The sequence below is a fragment of the Pelecanus crispus genome, chromosome 1 (assembly GCF_030463565.1).
Source record: "Pelecanus crispus isolate bPelCri1 chromosome 1, bPelCri1.pri, whole genome shotgun sequence".
Lineage (NCBI taxonomy): Eukaryota > Metazoa > Chordata > Aves > Pelecaniformes > Pelecanidae > Pelecanus > Pelecanus crispus.
This window is the reverse complement of record NC_134643.1, coordinates 224472216-224492860: the sequence shown is the minus strand read 5'-3', so window position 1 is coordinate 224492860 and position 20645 is coordinate 224472216. Positions and strand designations below refer to the sequence as shown.

The 20645-nt window shown below is 41.8% G+C and overlaps 1 protein-coding gene across 3 annotated transcripts in view; it reads left to right on the top strand.

The window, feature by feature from the left end:
* UVRAG (UV radiation resistance associated) overlaps positions 1 to 20645 on the top strand; it is a 101937-nt gene that overhangs the window by 67044 nt on the left and 14248 nt on the right. For all 3 annotated transcript variants that reach the window (XM_075721333.1, XM_075721348.1, XM_075721341.1), the window contains one exon: positions 1013 to 1091. In XM_075721333.1, the coding sequence (XP_075577448.1) occupies positions 1013 to 1091 (79 nt within the window). The remainder of the gene's footprint in view (positions 1 to 1012; positions 1092 to 20645) is intronic.

Below are 20645 nucleotides of genomic sequence, written 5' to 3'. Positions count from 1 at the left end.
AACTCTTTTCATGGTGTAGTTCCCATAAACATAAATTTCAGTTTGTACTAAGGTTACTGCGTTGACCATGATGGCCTCATAACCTCTGGTGGTAAGGAAGAGTCAAAAGACAATCCTAAGAAATGCAGTGTACAAATAAGAAAACTGTTAGAGAACTGCTTCGCTTATGCATATGTTCTAGGAATCTTTGCTTATTATATTATATTATATTATATTCTTTAATGCAGACTGTCAAACAGTTTCAATGCTTTAGGGACTAAAGTTTTGGTTAAGCGGTTAAGACAGAAATAAGCTATGCTACTTTCTTATAAGCTTTTTGCTACATCTAGGTTATTTAAAATTGTGAAAAATGCTTTACTTATTAAATAGGAGAAATAAACATTAAGAATATAATATTTGCAAGGGCTGCAATGACTTATGATGCGGTAACTGACTTGAGCCTTTGGTGCGTGTGTGAAGCTTGTTGAAAGAAGAGGAATTCCTTGTGTTCTCTAAGTCGTCTTCTGGTGTGTTGATAAATGAGCCTACACGTCTTCTGTGTGTGAAGAGATTTGTGCTCTTTCAATCACAAAATAACAATCAAACCAGAACACCTTTTTAAAAAAATTATTTCTATTTGGAAATGAGCTAATCTAATACAAATGGCTGAATACAAAAGGATAAGGTAGGATCTGGTATTATACTGCATGCTTCTTAAAACATGCTTCACTTAGTGAGAGGAATGTTGCAGCACTGGGAGAGTCATAAAGCATCTTTCAAAAATCTAAAATACTTTAGAAAATGTAATTCATTAGCTGAATTTTGACATCAGTTTTTTTAAAGGTTGATTGACTGGAGATGCAGAGGGTTCCTAAGTACATCCTGTGGAGGGGGTTCCTGGGAGAAGTCGGCAAGGGAGGCTTTTTAAATCTTTACCTTCTCAGAAAAGGAGTCTGTGGCTTTTTGAAGTTTACTTAAGCATCTGAATAATTGCATCTTAAATGCTCTTTTTTCTTTTTTTCTTTCCCATCAGATTTCCTTTATATCCAAAAGGAGGGGAGAAGCTTCAATTTGAATATGGAGTGTATCTTCTCAACAAAAATATAGCACAGGTTGGTACACTAAGATTTTTTTTTATGAGTATCTATGATCTGCTTAATGTCAATATGGCATGAGTGTGCACCCTACTGTCTTGTGATGCTATTCTCTATGGCGAACATCTGTGAACTAGTAGAGGCGTTCTTCAAATCATTGTCTTCACTTACCATACTGCTTTGTGCTCCAGACTTTCTCTTGTGGTGCTTGGAGAAGGGCTTGCTGGCTAATAATGAATCCTTTCCTTTTCAAATAAGTACTATGAGTCTGTACACCCTGTTTCAAAAATTGTAAATGTTTTCTGGTTATTTTATGCTGTCATACTTGAAGATCCATTTGTGTCATTCTCATTGCTGCATTATCACTTTAAGGAGTATTCTACTCTTATGATAAGAAAACACAACAACCTTTAGTCTTGCCAATGCATGACTTTATATTTAAAAAAAAAAAAAAAGTAGTCCTCTAATCATCCTTACTTCCTTGCTCTTAATGTATTTTAAAAATCATCCTTTATGTTGGCAAGCACATGAAAGTTTACAAATTTGTATTTGAGATGATACTAATACCTGCTGCTAGCTCATTTGGTATGGAATTCAGAAAATGTTCAAAAAGTTGGCCCGAAAGGGACCTGGGGAGGCTGTTTAGACTGTTGCCTAGTCCTAGGGCATCCCTGGTAGATGTTTGTATAACTTTCCCTGAAAGAAAGCCTGTCTCTTCCAGTGATTGGCTGTCCTGGCCATTAAAGTCTTTTCTGACATCTAATCCAAATCTGTCTTGCCTCTGTTTAACCACATAATCACTTACTATAATAATCTGTTCATTTAATCCTCTTCCTCTTTGCAAACTTTTATGCACTGAAAGACAACTTTGCCTTTCTAAAGTGTTATCTCAAGGGTCATGTCATAGAATAGAATCATAGAATCATTTAGGTTGGAAAAGACCCTTAAGATCATCAAGTCCAACTGTTAACCTAACACTGCCAAGTCCACCACTACACCATGTCCCTATGCGTCTTTTAAATCCCTCCAGGGATGGTGACTCAACCACTTCCCTGGGCAGCCTGTTCCAGTGCTTGACAACCCTTTCTGTGAAGAAATTTTCCCTAGTATCCAACCTAAACCTCCCCGGCACAGCTTGAGCCCATTTCCTCTCATCCTATTGCTAGCTACTTGGGAGAAGAGACCAACACCCACCTCACTACAACCTCCTTTCAGGCAGCTGTAGAGAGCAATAAGGTCTCCCCTCAGCCTCCTTTCCTCCAGACTAAACAACCCCAGTTCCCTCAGCTGCTCCTCATCAGATTTGTGCTCCAGACCCTTCACCAGCTTCTTTGGACACGCTCCAACACCTCAATGTCCTTCTTGTACTGAGGGGCCCGAAACTGGACACAGTATTCCAGATGTGGCCTCCCCAGCGCCGAGTACAGGGGGACGATCCCTGCCCTGCTCCTGCTGGCCACACCATTCCTGATACAAGCCAAGGTGCTGTTGGCCTTCTTGGCCACCTGGGCACACTGCTGGCTCATGTTCAGCCGGCTGTTGACCAACACCCCCAGGTCCTTTTCGGCCAGGCAGCTTTCCAGCCACTCTTCCCCAAGCCTGCAGTGTTGCATGGGGTTGTTGTGACCCAAGTGCAGGACCCGGCACTGAGCCTTTGGCCTCGAATGTCTCATACAATGTCTCCTAATTCCTGAGCATTCTTGTTGTCTCCTATTCTCCATCTGAATGCACATCTTTCTTGAAGTGCCCAAAGCTGTGCAATTGTTGCCTTCAAAACATTGAGTAGGATGGGAGAAATGTTTCACAGGTCTTTTCGGTTTTTTTCATTTCATTATGTTCCAATAGATTTGTACTTTTGTACTCTTAACAGCCTGCAACAGTGAATTTTGTGATTCAGTGCAACCAGAAACCCCAAGTCTCTTCTGCACAGCAACAAAATAGTCAATTCTGAATTTGTGCAGGAGACTCATTTAATTAATGTTTTAAATGCTGAACCTTGAATGTACTTCAGATGCCCCTTTTTCTTCTTAATCATGTCTCTGATTTGGTGACATAACTCTAGAAGATGGGGAAGGGTAGGTTGAGAACTCAATTTCAGCTTTGTGCTATCTGTGTGTGAGCCTATTCTTTACCCAGGCTACCTAATTAAAATATTGAATGGAACTGGGGTGAAGCCTAGACCCAGGTGGAGCCCCGCTTCACTAGCACTTCCATTTTCAGCAGTGAACCTTTGTTTAACTACACCCAAAGAGTACGTACTTGCTCTGTATTCATTCATACTTCAATATCCCATTTCCCCAGCATGTTTGTGAGCATATTTCACCATAAAGTGCCAACAGATTTATTTAAATTCCAACAGAAATATGACATTTCAGTTTCTAACCTCTTTGTAAGGCTTGCAATTAGATTGATCTGACTGTTTTATTCTTGAAAAATCTGATCTTTTTTATGCTTAGTTTCTAGTTGTTTGGTTTGTTTTTCCAGTTCTCTCTTCCACCACTTCTTCCTCATTCCTTACCCCAAATCCAGTTCTCTCTTCCACCACTTTTTCCTCATTCCTTACCCCAAATTGAAGTAAAGCTTCTTTTTGTATTGTTTGTTTTTTAAGCTTGGATTGCATTTACCATTTTCCAGACTTCTGGTACCTTGCCCATGCTTAGTGTACTTTGGAAGATAACCTCCAATGGCTCTGAAATGACTTAAAGGCTAAAATATCTTAAGATGAAGTTAATCAAGTCCTGCTAATCTTGGAAATTCACTTAACCAAGCTGTTAATATAACTTAGACTGTGACTCTTTGTTGCTGGTATTAATAATGGCAGCCAGCTGTTCACACTTGACTTTCATAGGGAACACTAGTGAGAAAAAGGGATTAAATACTCTTTCCTTCAAAAGCTTTGATAGCTTTCTCTCTCCTTTACTATCAAATCAATGCTTTCCTTAATCTCTACTTACGTAAATACATTAGTTCATTCTGTAACTTGTGAGTCATGATGCTGCTTGCTTTGCTTTTCAGCCTTTCATGTTCTTGTTCCTGTTCTGGAGTTTGCCCTTCAGTTACGTGATGCAAGCGCTCTGTGCTTCTTTCTTGTTTGAAATGACGAACTTTTCATTGAGCTCAAGTTGGTAGCCTTTCCATTATTTCCTGTAGTCTGGGTTAGTTGGCACTTGTGCCTGTAGTATCTTTCTTTGTAGTAACTGTCACCACTTCACTTGTTTTCCTGTTTTTCTCTTTGACTCGCCTCTGAGATGTTACCACTGTTAGACCTACTGAAATCTCTCGTTCTGATTTTGTTCTTGTCTTATTTCTAAATGACTGCGAACAGTTGAACACATGATCACTCACCCGTGTTGCCTTCCAAGTACTTACAGTTGGTTTCTGAAATCACTGGCATGTGTTTAAACTCATAAAAGTAAATGAAGACTTTAAGTACGTATTTGTATTAAAAGTTTCCAAAATTACATGAGGTCACTGGTGCTGGTACAAGCTAGAGTAGTCAGTGGCCAAACTTTGAAGTGGTTTGTGCAACACCAGTGGTTCACATGTTAATGCTTGGATCATATGCTGTTGAATATAAAAACATAATAAAAGTAAATCGTAATTTTTGGGGGGCTTCTACTTATTTAATCAGGAAAGTGTTACTGAAGTCCATATAAACTGTTGTAGTCACCTTTGTTTTGATATCCTTGGTCAAATACTGCAGCTCTTTATAGTTCTGCCAAGGGGAAATTCCATTGTGAAAGCAGAACAGGTAGATAACACGTAGAAATACATCACAAAACATCTGTACTCAGGGGCTGACTTGATTTAGAAATCTGAGATTGTTTGAATCCTTTGTGTTCTCCATTGGAGGCTGGAACTGTTGAATTTAAGTAGCTTTTAGAAGATCTTAAGGCTGCTTCAAGAGAAGCTTCCAGATATGCTTAGTTCATGTGAATGTGTGAAAATAAGTTTGGATGGAGAGTGAGCAGCTGCCTCTTATCTTTTAGACCATCACAACCTTTGAGGGAATCCTCTTAAGGCCCAAAGGTGTTGGCCTTAATTCAAGGAACCAGTTCTGCAAATTACTGTGTCGCGAATAAATGCGGATCGGTTGCTTAATTCCCTCTGGCTGCTGTGGAAAGATTGGAGGTGTCTAGGAGGAACAGTGCTGACTCTACTGGAGCGTTCGAGAAGAGCTTGGGTCTCCATCACCTTACTTGAATCATTCATGCAAGTCTTGATCACTGTGGGTGAGAAACAAAGAGCCCAGAAAAACTTTTATCATCATAAAGAAATACTTGAAAGCATTTGTATAAGCTTCCCTGGTTTCCCAGATTTTTATTTTTTTTCCTTTCACAATTACCTGGAGTTCTGGTGGCAAGGAGAAACGTGAGTGGGGAAGAAGTGAGACTGGGTTGATATTAAGTAAAATTACTGAAATAAAAACTTTTCTAGAGATAAAGTGGTACTGTTTTGTAAAACAGCAGGATAATAACAATGAAAACCACATCTTGCACTCAGAAGAATTCAGCTGGAATTAGAAGCAGCTCAGTGCTAGCTTGGTAGAGCATTTATTTGGAGAAACTTGCTTTGCTGTTACATTCCGAAGTCAAAACAATGTGTGTTAATTCCGAGAGTTCATAATAACTTCCATCTGTATGTGAGCACAAATTGTTTCAATCCCCATATTTTCTATTTGTAAAATTGAATCCCTCACGAAGTTCACAGAGTAGCTTTTTATGTTGGATAATATTAGGTAAGACCATAAATTTCCAGTTAAGATTTCAGCTCATTGACTCTAACGAACATACAGATGTGTTATTTTTTTTTCAAAGGGAAATTAATGACTTATGTCTAATAATATCAACAACAACAAAAAAATCACTGTCATTCCACAGCATTGTCAAAGGTGAAGCACAATACAGTTGCTAAAAATGGGAGTGAATGGCTCAGCTCTCAGAAGCATTAGGCCCTGAGAGATCATTCAGCAGGTAGCTGGCCCCATAAACTCTGCAGCTGCTAAGTTACGGATGTGTGTGGAGTATCTGAGGAAGATGAGGCTTTAGGAGGAAAATGAACTTCTTGTATTGGTTTTTGCAGCGGAGGAGTTGAGATTACACCATGAAAACCTCCTGTTAGAGTGGACGAATATGAGGAACACGCTGAAGCGTTGTGAGGGTTTTTGTGGGTGATAAGCAAGCACACAGCGTGGGCAAGCCAGCATCTCTTGGAGAGTTCTCATCGCTCTGAACATAATGCATGTGGCACACAGCTCAGCTAGGGCACGGACATGGACGTTGCTAAGCTGAGCTCTCGCAAGTCTTTGAGCAATGGTCTTGGCGCTCCAGGTTTTTTCCTCTCAGCTCTTTAAAATATTTTTTTAACCTTAGAATGTGTGTGTGGGGTGAGAGTGCAGTGGCTTTGAGTTTCAAATCTCAGGCTGATAGAAAGAAAGAAGCTTTATTGATGCTTACTGGCTGGTTTTGCTGTCGTTTTCCTTCATTCCCAGAGCCTTGATTGCTTGGGCTTGACTTCAGTGTAGGCTCTTCATTACATATGAAGAGATGATCTTATCTTAATGACCATCCTTCTTGAGGTGAGTCCTTAGTGAGCACGCACGGCGTCATTACTGGAGAATACCTGGCCCAAAGTCATATACGAGATGATATTACATTGTTTCTTTCCTGTATTGGTTATTTCTAGCCCATACGTACATGATGTGTAGCCACTGAAGAAAGCATGACCATCTTGTTCATGAAACTTCCAATTCCTTTTGGTATTCAAGAGGTTGTCTCTTGCATGATACTTGACAGTCATTAATCTTCGTCCAGTTGCAAGATTGCTTGGAGAGGAAATAATTGCTTTATAGCTGTAGAGCTCGTTTCTTCTGGTCCTAGCCAGAAGGGGATTTACTGCAGCTATTTTCTTGCATGGACCAATCAACTTATTTGCAACTCTAGTATCAAATGATGATTTGGTATTTCAGTCAGCCACCAAAGGGGGTGGAAGTTAATTTGTCTCTAGATTTTCTGGATTTCTTATTCTGAGTTGCAGCCCAGCTTCCCTATAGAACCATAGGCCAGAACTACGATCACTGCGAGACCCCTTTGAGTCCTGTTGCTGCTGTGACCTTGGTCACTGCCTCCATCTGGCTTTAGTGGACGTGGCCTCAGAAACGGTGGTGTTCTGTCCTTGCCTAAACTACTGGCTCTTGAAAAGAGACTCGCAAAACTGGGTATCAAATTAATTTGGACTGGTTTACAACTCTTTAATTCCCTAGGGCCAAGCTAAGGAGCGATTGTGTCTAGTCTTACACCAGTTCATCGCTGGTGTTTGTCAGGGGGGCTCTGCAGTTGGTGGCAGTCGGAGCATACCTTCTCAGACATCACTTCCAGGTTTTGTGAAATTTTTTTTGATTTGTTACACTGCTTGAGTTAAGGGGTTTTTTTTTTCCTGTTCATGTTGAATGCGTGCTCACGATCACCTCGCAAGGCAAGGCTTCTCTTCTGATCCAGCCTTGATTTGTTTTGTCAGACAACTGTTGAGTGATGTTAGTCTGACACTCCTATCCACATTGGCATGATTTGCTCAGTCCTGGCTGAAGAATAGTCCTGCTTTCATCTGACAGTCATTAGCAACAGATGAACTGTGCTATTTGACACGAAAAAATTACTCAAACAATCTTTTGTCAGTTCCCCCAAGGATGTTTGTTTTCACATCAACGCTATACAGATCCAAGCAAGTAACTTGGTGTCCAGCCCTCCTTTCATGTGTCCAGAGTCGCTGTGTCCACATGGTGGCAGACAACATTTACATGCTTTGTGTAACTTGCTATAGATGTTGATCAGCCAACGCTGCTCTCACGGGAATGGTGCTTTTTGTTTCAATTGCTTGTCTAATGCAGGAGGTAAGTAACATTCACAGAAACACAGAAGAAAAGCAAAATATTTCTTGACGTATTTTAGTTGCAGTCAAACTGTCTTTCTAATAGCTGCATGGAATAAAAGTCGAATGCTTAGTTACTAGTGCCATATGTAAAAAAACTGAACTGAAATTCAGCTCTTAAATGTGAAATGAGGCAAGATGTCCAGTTCCTGGCTCTATTAGACTATCTAACATGTGAGAAAATCAACTTTATAATAGAAACTATTAAACTTTTCCATGGGAAGCTGAACGGCAGAAATGTTAGGCCTAGAAATTTGTTTTGGCAATAAACACTACTGAGCAGAAGTGTCTTTAAGAGTTCTGTGGGTATCGGTGTAGATGCAGTGGTTATGACCCTTTGAGTGTAGGATACTGTGACTTGCACACTACATCTTTTATGAGGCCCCTAAACTAAGATCATAAAACGTACAGTTCAGAAAGAATGCACTGTCTGAATTTGCGGCCAATTTAACTGCATAGGGAAAAGTGTTCTTGAAAGAGCACAGGTTGAAGCCAGAGTCGAGTCCTCATCTTGTAAAGTGCCAAGCATTCATTTTAATGTTAAGAGGAAGGGACTGCACCTGAAAAACCACAAAGTACCTTCTCCAGCTGCATAGGGCCAAAAGCTTTTAGGAGAGGTTTCATTCCTGAAAGTCTCCTAGGGTAGCAATGGGCTGATACCTAGCCAGATCATTTAGAATTGGGGAATTTACATATGTTTTTTGCAAACTTGCTGGAAGGCTCCCCCCCCCCCCCCCCCCCCCGCCCCTTTCCTATCACCCATGCCAAGATAAAATAGGTTGAAATGAGACTGGATTAGCTGTAACAACAGTCACCCTTTCATTCAGATGAAAGCCTGCCTGTCCTTGCTCGTAGGCAATCTGTGCCGATCAGCAAAGGCCAATGTTAACTTGCTCTGCGGAGGAGCAGCTCTTGGCTCTCCAACCTGTCCTGATCACCACACCTGCAGCTTGAGCCCAGGCAGCGCTGGAGGCTGTGCTTCTTGCTCTGGTTGCAGAGAGTACGGAGCAGATGAGGTGGGGTGAAGAGCATGGTTGGGTGAATAGGAGAGGTGACATCACCAGCTGTGCCTAGAGCCACTTCTCCAAAATAATTTTTGGGGAGCACTCCCTGCAAGCATGCTCTGTGTGTTAGATCACTTGTGTACTTGGTAGCTGTCATCGTCTCTGTGTGTTAACTCTTCAGCCCACTAAGTTTTAAAAAAAAAAAAAAGTATGTGTTTAAAATAGAATCAAAATTCAGTATTGAAAAGGAAAATGGATTCCTGATACAGTTAAGCTGACATAAACACATGTGATTTCCCAAGTCTAACTGCTATGTAGTGTATATATAAGCATTACATTTTGAAATTGGAAGAGATAGGAAAGTGGGAAGTCTGTTATCAAGCCATGGCACAATGTGTTAGTGTAGGAAAAAGATGTGGTGTATAATTTTTCCTAATGAGCAGGGTGTGTGCTCTGGAGACAAAGCTTGACTTTCAGATATGAAGTGTTAACACCTGTGGAATTCATGGACCCCATTTGTGAGCCTGTGTCTTCCTTCAGGAGCCTTCTCACTTTCTGCCATGTTGCCATCTCTTAATGGGGGGGGGGAAATCACGCTAGAATGCATATCGCTTCCTGAAACCTCGCTTGTTTTAACGTGTAAAAATTACTCTTACCTGTTATTAGCAAGCAAGTGACAAGCTGTAACTTCTTTTTTTTGCTGAGCTTCTGTTATTTTCACTTCTCCACCCACCCATGTCCTTTGTTCTTCTGTTGTACAGTTTAATACGTGTGTTTGGTGCTCCGCGAGGCAACGTTTGTCTCATACTTCTATGCATAGGATTTGGCACATCAGGGCACAAATCCGGTTTTGAAAGTTTTTGGGTATGACAGCGGGTTAATTATCTGTAAATGCCTTTCAGGCTTGTTATATACTGTGGTTGAAGTTTAGAGCAAGTTGTTCTCTAACAAAAGGAATGAAAGCGTCTGGTATGTATTGGCTCATTTACTTTTTGATCAGTCCAGAATGCTCGGAAATCCAGAGCTTGAAAGTATTTTGTTTTTCAAGAGACTTGAAATAGTAAAGGGGATACTGTGTCTTTGCTAGCCTTGTGCAGAATTCGTGTGAATATTTCTCAAGCTAATATTGTGTAAACAGAAAAAAACAAGCTCTGGTTCAATTTAGCAAATATAAGTTGCTAGTTGTTTTCAGGAAGGCCATTGCTGAGCAGACCTTGGTTTAATGCTTCCTGAGCTCCGCTTTTAAGTTTGAAATATGCCCCATCATATGAGAAATGTTTTCCAGTATCGGGCTGTCTTAGTGCTATTTGGTGTTTGCTGAATGATGGTGTTATCCCGATAGAAAACAAGTCTTACACAGGTTAAACTATTGATTCTATACTCCTTGAATGAGAGGTCTTCACATTAGATTTCAAAATCTAGTCTTTTTTAGAAGTCAATCTCCTTTGCCCACTAGAAGTAGCAAAATGGATACGTGGAAAGCAGTGCAGCTTAGGTGAAAGATGGGGCTGGGAGCTGAGAACCCCTAAATTCTTCCTACATTTAGGCTCTGTGGTATGGGCCGAATCACTTGCTCTTTGAGTTAATGCTTTCTCGAAGCAAGAGCCTTTTCACTTCAAGGAGCAGGTTTCACCTGGATGAATGCTTTAGAAGAACTGCTAAAATCTCAGTTTTACCCATTTTAAAACAAGGGCTTTCCCAACATAGCATAAAGGAATAAATAGCTGAAAGACTTTGTGTTTGCAATACCTAGTGGAGTGTGTTGTTCATGCACACTGAAATGATTCTGCAGGTTCCTTTTCTGCAACATCTTAAGGTACAAGGTAAAGCTAGACTGATGCCAAATGGGTAAATTGCCTAGTTTTGGAGGGGATTTATCAAAATATGAAGGTAATGAATAAATGCAGGAGTGAGTAGGACCATATGCAAATTTCTCCAAGCTTATTCGGAAACTTTATTATATTGCTCTGAACTGTCATTGAGTGATCATAGAACGATTTGGGTTGGAAGGGGCCTTTAGAGGTCATCCAGCCCAACCACCTGCAGAGAGCAGGGACAGCTTTAACCAGAGCAGGGTGCTCAGAGCCCCGTCCAACCTGGCCTGGGATGTTTCCAGGGATGGGGCATCGACCACCTCTCTGGACAACCTGTGCCAGTGCCTCACCACCTTCAGCGTAAAGAATTTCTTCCTTTGTATCTCGTCTGAAACCTCATCACTAGCAGAGAGAAGTTCACAGGCTTGGGTGTGGATATTCATCTGCCACACAAGCTGATGGGATAGCCCCCATGCAGCCGTGCAGCCTTTCAGCCTGGCTGATGAATTTGGGCTCTGTGCTATAGTCACTCTGATTTCCAGCTAGGATGAGGTGGGTGAATTCACTGTACCTCCCCGTGCACTCCTGAGACTGTTGCCCTTTTGGTGTTCGTAGGTAAAAAGCAAGCTTCAGATGTTCTCGTGCAGTGCAAAATTACGCTTGGGGAGCTAAAAGCATAAAGAAAACGTCACGTTTAAGATGTAGGTACAAAATGTTACTTGTCTTTCTCTGTCTGCCTTTTGCACATCTGACCTTTTGTTCTGTGCCTGATGTAATGATTTTTTAATACAAAAGTTCAGGATGAATGAGGTCATAGGAAGTAAGGGTGCCCATGTCTCATAATCCAATAAACATCACTTTGTGATAGTGAGGCGTTTTAAGAAGTTCTGACCTGAACCTGGAAAGGTTATGCTCTATAGTTTCATCTCATCAAGCTATAATGCAGCAAGACTACAGCCGAACAGTAAACATGGTTTTAGTTATTTGAGTGCTTCACTGGGGAAGGGGGAAAGCTTTTCTGAGGCCAGTAATTGCTCTATCTTCGAAATTGCTTTTTTTTTTAATGTTCCTTCTGTAAAATGGTCATGGTATATGAGAGGCACCTTTATGGGCAAGGGGGCTCATATATGTTATTTTTATAACGAGCCCACTAACCACCAAATTTTACAGGAATAGGTTACTTTCATGTAAGTGGCTGTTTCCCCCAGCTTGTCTTTGACAATGGTTTCCCATATCCTTACTGGGACACCAGGCTCGAACCGTGAAGGCTGATGTTTGAGACCTCTCTGGAGGGGTATTGTGTTTACTCTCAGGAAGGGCTTCACGAATACGAGCGAGAGAGTCCTGGAGAAAACGTGGCTTTTGGCTCATCTAAATGTTTAGTTCTACAGTGTGTTCTGCATGTACTCAAACACGTACTCCTATTTCCTTATTTTCTTGTGGTCTATCTCCAATAAACACTATTGCTGTGAAACCAAAATCCAGGATTAAATGTTGCCTATTATCACATTTCAGTTTTAAAAATTAGAAGAAAACTACTTCGTAAATGTTTGTCAGAATATTACAAGTTGCTGACCATTAGCGTCCAGTCTGCTGCTGTGTTTGAATAATGCTCAGACTTCGTATTTTGGTGGATGTGAGGGGAAGAAGCAGCTTAATGTTAAAGGCAAATTAAATGATTAAAGGCAAATCAAAGAAGGTAGAATGGAATTCGATCTGTTATCAGATGAGTTTCCCTGCTCGCTGCTGAATCACTCCTGCACTTAGATTTCATGCATGAATTTCCCCTGCCTTTCAGATGTGAATTAAAATTCTCCAGCCTGAGAGGAGAGGAAGGGAGACAGGCTGTTCTTGGGGTAGTAAGAACTGGTGGGTGAGAAAAAGTTACCGTATGAATTTGATGCAGTTTGTAAGAACTGAATCAGTTAGAGCTCTATGCTAACTTAATGTGTGTGGACTCTTAACCGTAACATAGAGATCAAAATTTCCTAACTGTAGCATTGACTGTCTTGGACCAGTGGCTTTGCGGCATCTCGACTGTTAGTTATCACTGTTACAGATCAAAGAGAAGAGGAGAGTATCTTATTGATAGCAGCCTCTGCCTTGTAAATGGGGGGGAAATCAGGCTTAGTTTAGACTAAACATGTTTTAAAAATAACAGCATGACTGTAAGCGGCCTTTGAAGGGACAGCATAAAATGGAATTGCTATCTCCTGTTACTGCTTTGATGGCTGTTTGTATGCCTTATTTGTTACTGCTAAATCAAAATTGTGATGGGAGGCCTTTAAGATGGCTTTAATGAAGGCTTTTTTAAATCCACTAGGTCAGCTTGAGGAACTTTAAAGCATGTGCCCAATGGATTAATGAAGGGCATGGGTCTTCAAGGCTGTTGATGTAACTTGTTTTTCTTGTTAGTGTAGTACTCTTAGAAGAATTGCAAAGTAAACATCTGTGTTTCAGGGTGGACCTCAACAGCGTTGAAATACACTTGGGAGAAGGAGGCAGGCGTTGGCATATCAAGATACAAGTCAGCATTTCCATAAAAATAGCTGTGTATTTGAGCACTTCCTCTTGTTTGGATGAGGGCTGTCACTACTGTGGCAGTCCTCTATTTGCTCCTTCTGAAAGCAAGATTAAGGACTTAAAAACTTGTTATAATCAGTGCTTGCTGTGTAGCTTTTTTCTCTCCTACTTCCCCAAGAAGCTTTAATTAAAAAAAAGGAGGCGGGGGGGGGGGGGGGGGGGGGGAAGCCTTGGTTAAATTTACCTCCCAACTGTGATAGATGTATACTGACAGTCTTTTAAATATGAAAAACGAAAATTAATTTTACATGTTTCGTTTTGAGATATGCTATCTAAAGAGCTAATTGGTACCACAATGAGTTTCACTAATGTTGCAGCTTAAGAGTTTTTCAGTAAACCCGCATAGCTGTTCAGAGCTAGAACAACTAGCTAGATTTAATAAAACAAAGGGAAGCAACATGTTAAGAGTGCAAATAATCTAAAATTTCATAATTTCCCCCAAAAGGTATAAACACATACAACTGTTTATATAGCAGCAGGCATTATTTCACTGATCCCCCAAGGTTGTTTATATAGCAACAGGCATTATAACAACACTTTCTGTTTTCATTATTGCAGTGCTTAGTCATCTGAATCCCAGCCAGTGCTCCTTCATACTCTGAAAAGTTATCCAGGATCTTGTAAAACAATTAACTATGTCATTTTATTAAAACTTGCATTTTATATTTCTGTCCCAGCATTTGACATCCTCTGAAAACCTTATGTAAATGCTTGGCTTCTAACCAACACTGCAAACTTGATTGAAAGTACACTTTTGCTTCTATTTTTGTTTGTGGGTTTTCACATTTGTGGAGCAGATGTCCTTTCAAATGCTTGGTGCTATCAAGAAAAGCTCCTCATTTAACTGAAAATCAAAATTGTTCTTGATTGCCTTAACAGTACATGAGCTCGCATAGTGTAGTATAGAATCATAGAATCGTCTAGGTTGGAAAAGACCTTTAAGATCATCCAGTCCAACCATTAACCTACACTACCAAGCCCACCTAAACCAATCAAGGGTAGACTAGACTAAACCATGTCCCGAAGTGCCACATCTACCTGTTTTTTGAACACTTCCAGGGATGGTGACTCCACCGCCTCTCTGGGCAGCCTGGTCCAATGCTTGACCACCCTTTCCGTAAAGAAATTTTTCCTAATTTCCAGCCTAAACCTCCCCTGGCACAGCTTGAGCCCATTTCCTCTCGTCCTATCGCTAGCTACCTGGGAGAAGAGACCAACACCCACCTCACTACAACCTCCTTTCAGGTAGTTGTAGAGAGCAATAAGGTCTCCCCTCAGCCTCCTCTTCTCCAGGCTAAACAACCCCAGTTCCCTCAGCCGCTCCTCATAAGACTTGTTCTCCAGACCCTTCACCAGCCTTGTTGCCCGTCTCTGAACACGCTCCAGCACCTCAATGTCTTTCTTGTATTGAGGGGCCCAAAACTGGACACAGGATTCGAGGTGCGGCCTCACCAGCACCGAGTACAGGGGGACAATCACCTCCCTGCTCCTGCTGGCCACAGCATTCCTGATAGAAGCCAGGATGCTGTTGGCCTTCTTGGCCACCTGGGCACACTGCTGGCTCATGTTCAGCCGGCTATCTACCAACACCCCCAGGTCCTTTTTGGCCAGGCAGCTTTCCAGCCACTCTTCCCCAAGCCTGCAGCGTTGCATGGGGTTGTTGTGACCGAAGTGCAGGACCTGGCACTTGGCCTTGTTGAACCTCATACAGTTGGCCACGGCCCATCGATCCAGCCTGTCCAGGTCCCTCTGCAGGGCCATCCTACCCTCGAGCAGATCGACACTCCCACCCAGTTTGGTGTCATCTGCAAACTTACTGAGGGCACACTCGATCCCCTCATCCAGATCATTGATAAAGATATTGAACAAGGCTGGCCCTAAAACAGAGCCCTGGGGAATACCGCTCGTGACCGGCTGCCAACTGGACTTAACACCATTTACCTCAACTCTCTGGGCTCAGCCACCCAACCAGTTCTTTACCCAGTGAAGAGTATGCCTGTCCAAGCTGTGAGCTGCCAGCTTCCCGAGGAGGATATTATGCGAGACGGTGTCAAAAGCTTTGCTAAAGTCCAGGTAGATGACATCCACAGCCTTTCCATTATCTACCAGGCGGGTCACCAGGTCATAGAAGGAGATCAGGTTGGTCAAGCAGGACCTGCCTTTCGTGAACCCATGCTGGCTGGGTCTGATCCCCTGGTTGACCTGTACTTGCCTGTGGAGTTCGCTCAAGATGAACCTCTCCATAATCTTCCCCGGCACCGAGGTCAGGCTGACAGGCCTGTAGTTCCCTGGGTCCTCCTTCCGGCCCTTCTTGTAGATGGGCGTCACGTTGGCAAGCCTCCAGTCATCAGGGACTTCCCCTGGTAACCAGGACTGCTGATAGATGATGGAGAGTGGCTTGGCGAGCTCCTCCGCCAGCTCCCTCAGTACGCTCAGGTGGATGCCATCCGGCCCCATATAGTAGTGGGTTGGGTCCACATCTTGTATAGATACAGACGGTGCTACAACATCAAGGACCAGTTGCCTACAGTAGAGACTAAGGGAAGTGCAAAAATACTGGAGTTTTCAGTGTAGACGCGAGTATTGTGCATAACATGTACTGAAGGGGCTGGTATTTTGAACTTTGTTAACATAGTCTGAGCTGTGAGAATGCTTCCACATGTCTTAGAACAAAATGGGTATGGCTGGGGAGACAGTATGGTAAATGATGAACAGATGAGTTCAGAACTGGAGTCATTCTGTGCTCCCTAAAAAGGATGTTCCAGTCAAGGTACTCTGTGGTTTCTGGCTGGAAGTAAACATAGATGCATGTGTACCGTTAGTCATTAAATGCTGTTGCAGGAATTAGTGTAGGAAACAGGCTATTCTTCTTTGTATGGAAATGCAGGATGCTGTTTTTTGTCTTAAGAGACAGCCCCTTAGTGGCAAAAGCCCTACTTTTGATCTTGGGTGCAATCTGATATTACCCAGAAGTAGAAAGGTAGCTAAATGGTTTCTTTTTAAGCCAACTTATTTGAAAAACTTCAATAGTTCTAGTACTTCTTATCCTATGGACTTTATAGGAGAGTAACTGAACCTTTGCAGGTTTGTATTTTAAATAGTTACCAAATGAGGTAGCTAGACTTGTCATGATTTGATGAAGGAATGTTTTATAGTGGAATTGTTACCTTTAGGAAGGTGGTAAGCTTTTATGTTGTCTGATGTGATTTTAATTAAGTATAACAGTCTAGTTCACAAAATAAATTACTTGGAAGATGCTTGGATGGCAGGAGTGGTTTAGAGATGTTCAGGATGGAGCTGACTCACTGCGGAGGACAGGCAGCTTCCTTCCAGTAGAAGTTCAAACCTTGGCACAGAAGGAAATGCAGGTAGAAACTGGAACAACTGGATATTATTTGTTTTTCTTTCCTATTCCTCAAAAGTCTAAACCAATTATGCCCGACTTGTTATGGGTTAACTTTCATTTGTTTGTCATGCCTCACCTACAGCTAATACTGTGGCTGTGTTAGCTGGAGCAATTTTCTTCGTCTTTGATGGAAGTTAAGTGTTTAAACATTTTATTAGAAAGCTAATACAAGTTTTAGGAATAAATCTACCTTTCACTCTGAGAACCATTGTTTTAAACGCAGCTTATTTCAACATTTGTGTTTTTCTGTGAAGTTGGAATAAATAGCAAGTATAATATAAAATACCCACTAGTATGACAAGCTGGTCTTCTGTAGAGGTAGAGTTGGCCTTAATATAAATTTAGTCTCCTCTTTCTTCAGATTCTTTTGTACAGGTACTACCTGAAATTGTCTTAGGACAAAGAAAAAACTCAGATTTTGCAAAAAAGCAGTCTAGGCAGTTACCTACTGACACTTATAAATACTGTCTATCCTCTTTTCAAAGTCTTTTCATAATGCTGAAATTCTTAAGTTTATCACTGGATTTGTAGTGTCAGGGGTTTGGGATACAGGTTTTCAGAGAAAGGAATCAAATTGGATGAACCTATTTTTCTAACATCCTGTAGAAACATGAATATGTTTGGGTGGTTTTTTTTTTTTTCCTAGTTACAGTTTGCTAGCCACTTCTTTACATCTCTAATAACTTTACACAGAACCCAAAGCAACAAAGTACAGTAAAATGTTGAAACTTTCTCTGAGAAGAGTAAAAGGAATAAATCTGTGTAAGTGAAAGAAATTAAAAAGTGAGGTTGTTTTTTGTTTTTTGGTTTGGTGGGGTTTTTTTTTTTTTTTTTGGTCCCTGGACAAGCTGGAGAGGTGGGCCCGTGTGAACCTCACAAGGTTCAACAAGGCCAAGTGCAAGGTCCTGCACCTGGGACGGGGGCAACCCCCGATATCAATACAGGCTGGGGGATGAAGGGATGGAGAGCAGCACTGCGGAGAAGGACTTGGGGGTGCTGGGGGATGAAAAGCTGGACATGAGCCGGCAATGTGCGCTGTCAGCCCAGCAAGCCAACCCCATCCTGGGCTGCATCCCCAGCAGCGTGGCCAGCGGGGCGAGGGAGGGGATTCTGCCCCTCTGCTCCGCTCTGGGCAGACCCCACCTGCAGCCCTGCGCCCAGCTCTGGGGCCCTCAGCACAAGGAGGGCACGGAGCTGTTGGAGCGGGGCCAGAGGAGGCCACCAAAATGATCCGAGGGCTGGAGCCCCTCTGCTGCGAGGCCAGGCTGGGGGAGTTGGGGTTGTTCAGCCTGGAGAGGAGAAGGCACCGGGGAGACCTTAGTGCGGCCTTGCAGTGCTGAAAGGGGGCCCACAGGAAGGGTGGGGGCAATCTTTTTAGCAAGGCCTGTTGTGACAGGACAAGGGGTAATGGTTTTAAACTGAAAGAGGGCAGATTCAGACTAGATATAAGGAAGAAATGTTTTACACTGAGGGTGGTGAGGCACTGGCACAGGTTGCCCATAGAGGTGGTCGATGCCCCATCCCTGGCAACATCCCAGTCCAGGTTGGACGGGGCTCTGAGCACCCTGCTCTGGTTAAAGCTGTCCCTGCTCACTGCAGGTGGTTGGGCTGGATGAGCTCTAAGGGTCCCTTCCAACACAAAGCACTCTGTGATTCTAAATATCAGTGCCCTTAAGTTGTTCTGTCTTGAACTGGTCATAAAATACGGTGCATCTCATCTGCTACACTTGTTTCTGTGGAGTACATGTTGCTAGTAGCTGGTGTGAGAGCAGACTCAGACTCCTGTCTGAAGTGTCGGATGCTTTAGCTTATCTGTTTTCCAGTTTGTGTTTACTAAGTGGTTTTGTTCAATCAAGTAACATTTCATACAGCGCTTGGGAAAACAAAGCTGTGTATAGGAGCTAAATATTTGTAAGGAAATGGCAATTAATATTTTATTGCTTGAACATCATTAATGATTTATTCACAGTCCCATGGAGAATACACGATCATAAATGTGAACACAAATCTTGGACACTTGTTTAGTCAAATTAAACCAGGCGCATTTTCTTTGCATGGCCGGGTCTGTAATATCCTGAAGGAATAATCTAATCTTTAAATAAAATGCTGCTTTTGCAAATGATACTTGGCTCCTTCGGAAACTTAGTGTGGGGTGGGTGGAGATGGGTGATGTTTAATAGCAGCAACTGAAACTTGAACTCAGTTTCTCGGGAGAATCAAGACAGCACACAGTCACTTCTTTCTGCTTTTCTTTTCCTACCCAGACATCATGTTCCACTGCTCTCCTTGCCTCTTTTCTCTTTACATCTTCCATCATACTAAGCTCTATCTTTAAGTTCCTTTTAATTCTCATGGGCAAAACAGCTGTCCTCTCCCTACATGTTTCTCCTTTTTTTTTTTTTTTAAAAAAAAACAACCTGATTTTGATGTTAAAGGGTACTTGTACGAATCATATTGTAACAGGTCACAGGTGGTGGTTATTACTGTTGTTCAGTGTCCTGCTCTTTATTGGATGAGGTGGAGTAACTATCCCTCTATGTGTGGTATTGGCTGTTAAAGAATATTAAACTTAAGGAAGGGTGTATGAGAAATGCTTTACGGTTTGGGGAAAAAAATAATCCTTACTTATGATGCAGCATTGTCAGAGGGTAAGAGCAGGAGAAAGAAGAGTTCTGCTCTCTTAAGTAAAAGAGAAATCTCTCTCTTCCCCCCCCCCCCCCCCCTTCCATGCTCCCATTTGCTGCGTGCTGTGTGTGTAGTGGGTTCTCTCATTCAATAGAGGTAGAGAGATTTCTTTTTTAGGGTAGGTGAGACTGCTGCAGACCACTGTGAAGTAGGAGTTAGCCTTGTTGCATTAATGAGGAGGTAATTTTGGAACCAGACTAAAACCTGGGAGGTAACTCACTGGAAGGCAGATGAGTTTTTCCAGCAGCTTTTGGCATTACTTGTTACGTTTCTTTCGTAAATACATCGTTGTCAGCTTGTATTGATACAGACACATAAGGCATAGTGCTTTGGTTTTAAGCTATTGCAAAGCCAAAATAGAATGCAGTTTATGAAGTTAAATCATAGTTTTTTTCTAGAGGTTTCACAAAACTTACATCCTAACTTTACTTACTGTGCGTCTCTACTATTTGCAATTTGAAAATGTGTTTTAGCAGAAACAGCGGTTTTGCTCATGTTTTGATACAAGGGTGTCTCATGCATTCCTCTGATCGTGGCTGCTGGAAACAGAGAGATCCCTTAATCCAATTCTTTTCATGCTCTGAAACCCTAGAATTTTAAAGATGACTATAAAAAGGGGTATTCTATGAACATTTGATTGTAGTAGGAGGAACAAATACAATGTTTTCGATTCCCCCCCCCCCCTTTTTTTTTTTTATTTCTTTTGCCCCGGGCTAGTTTGTTGGTTAACCAAATCCACTGTAATCCCATCAGGAGAATGTGGTGATCGTTTAGTAATTTATATTGTATGGTTGTCTTAATCCAGGTTCTGTCATTGTAGCAGAAAATATGAATCCAAGCCCACCATATGACTTGACTGTGTCCATATGGAAATAATAAACTGTAATAAATGGCCTACTGTTGTACAATGCAGTACTGAGGATGATTTTCTTCTAAAGCAATTTTTCTTTCTAAAACTCAGACAAGCATAGAAATCATTCCCAATTTCAAGAGTCTTTTTCTGTGAAAAACTGATTGGCCCATTGTTTGGGAGAAGTCAGAAATCTTTCTAACTTAGAGGATGCTTGCCTACACCTTACTTTCATGAATTATGGAAACAGGTGTGTAATTCTAAAAAATGAATTTAACTTTGAGTGGGATTGTTCCATGTTTC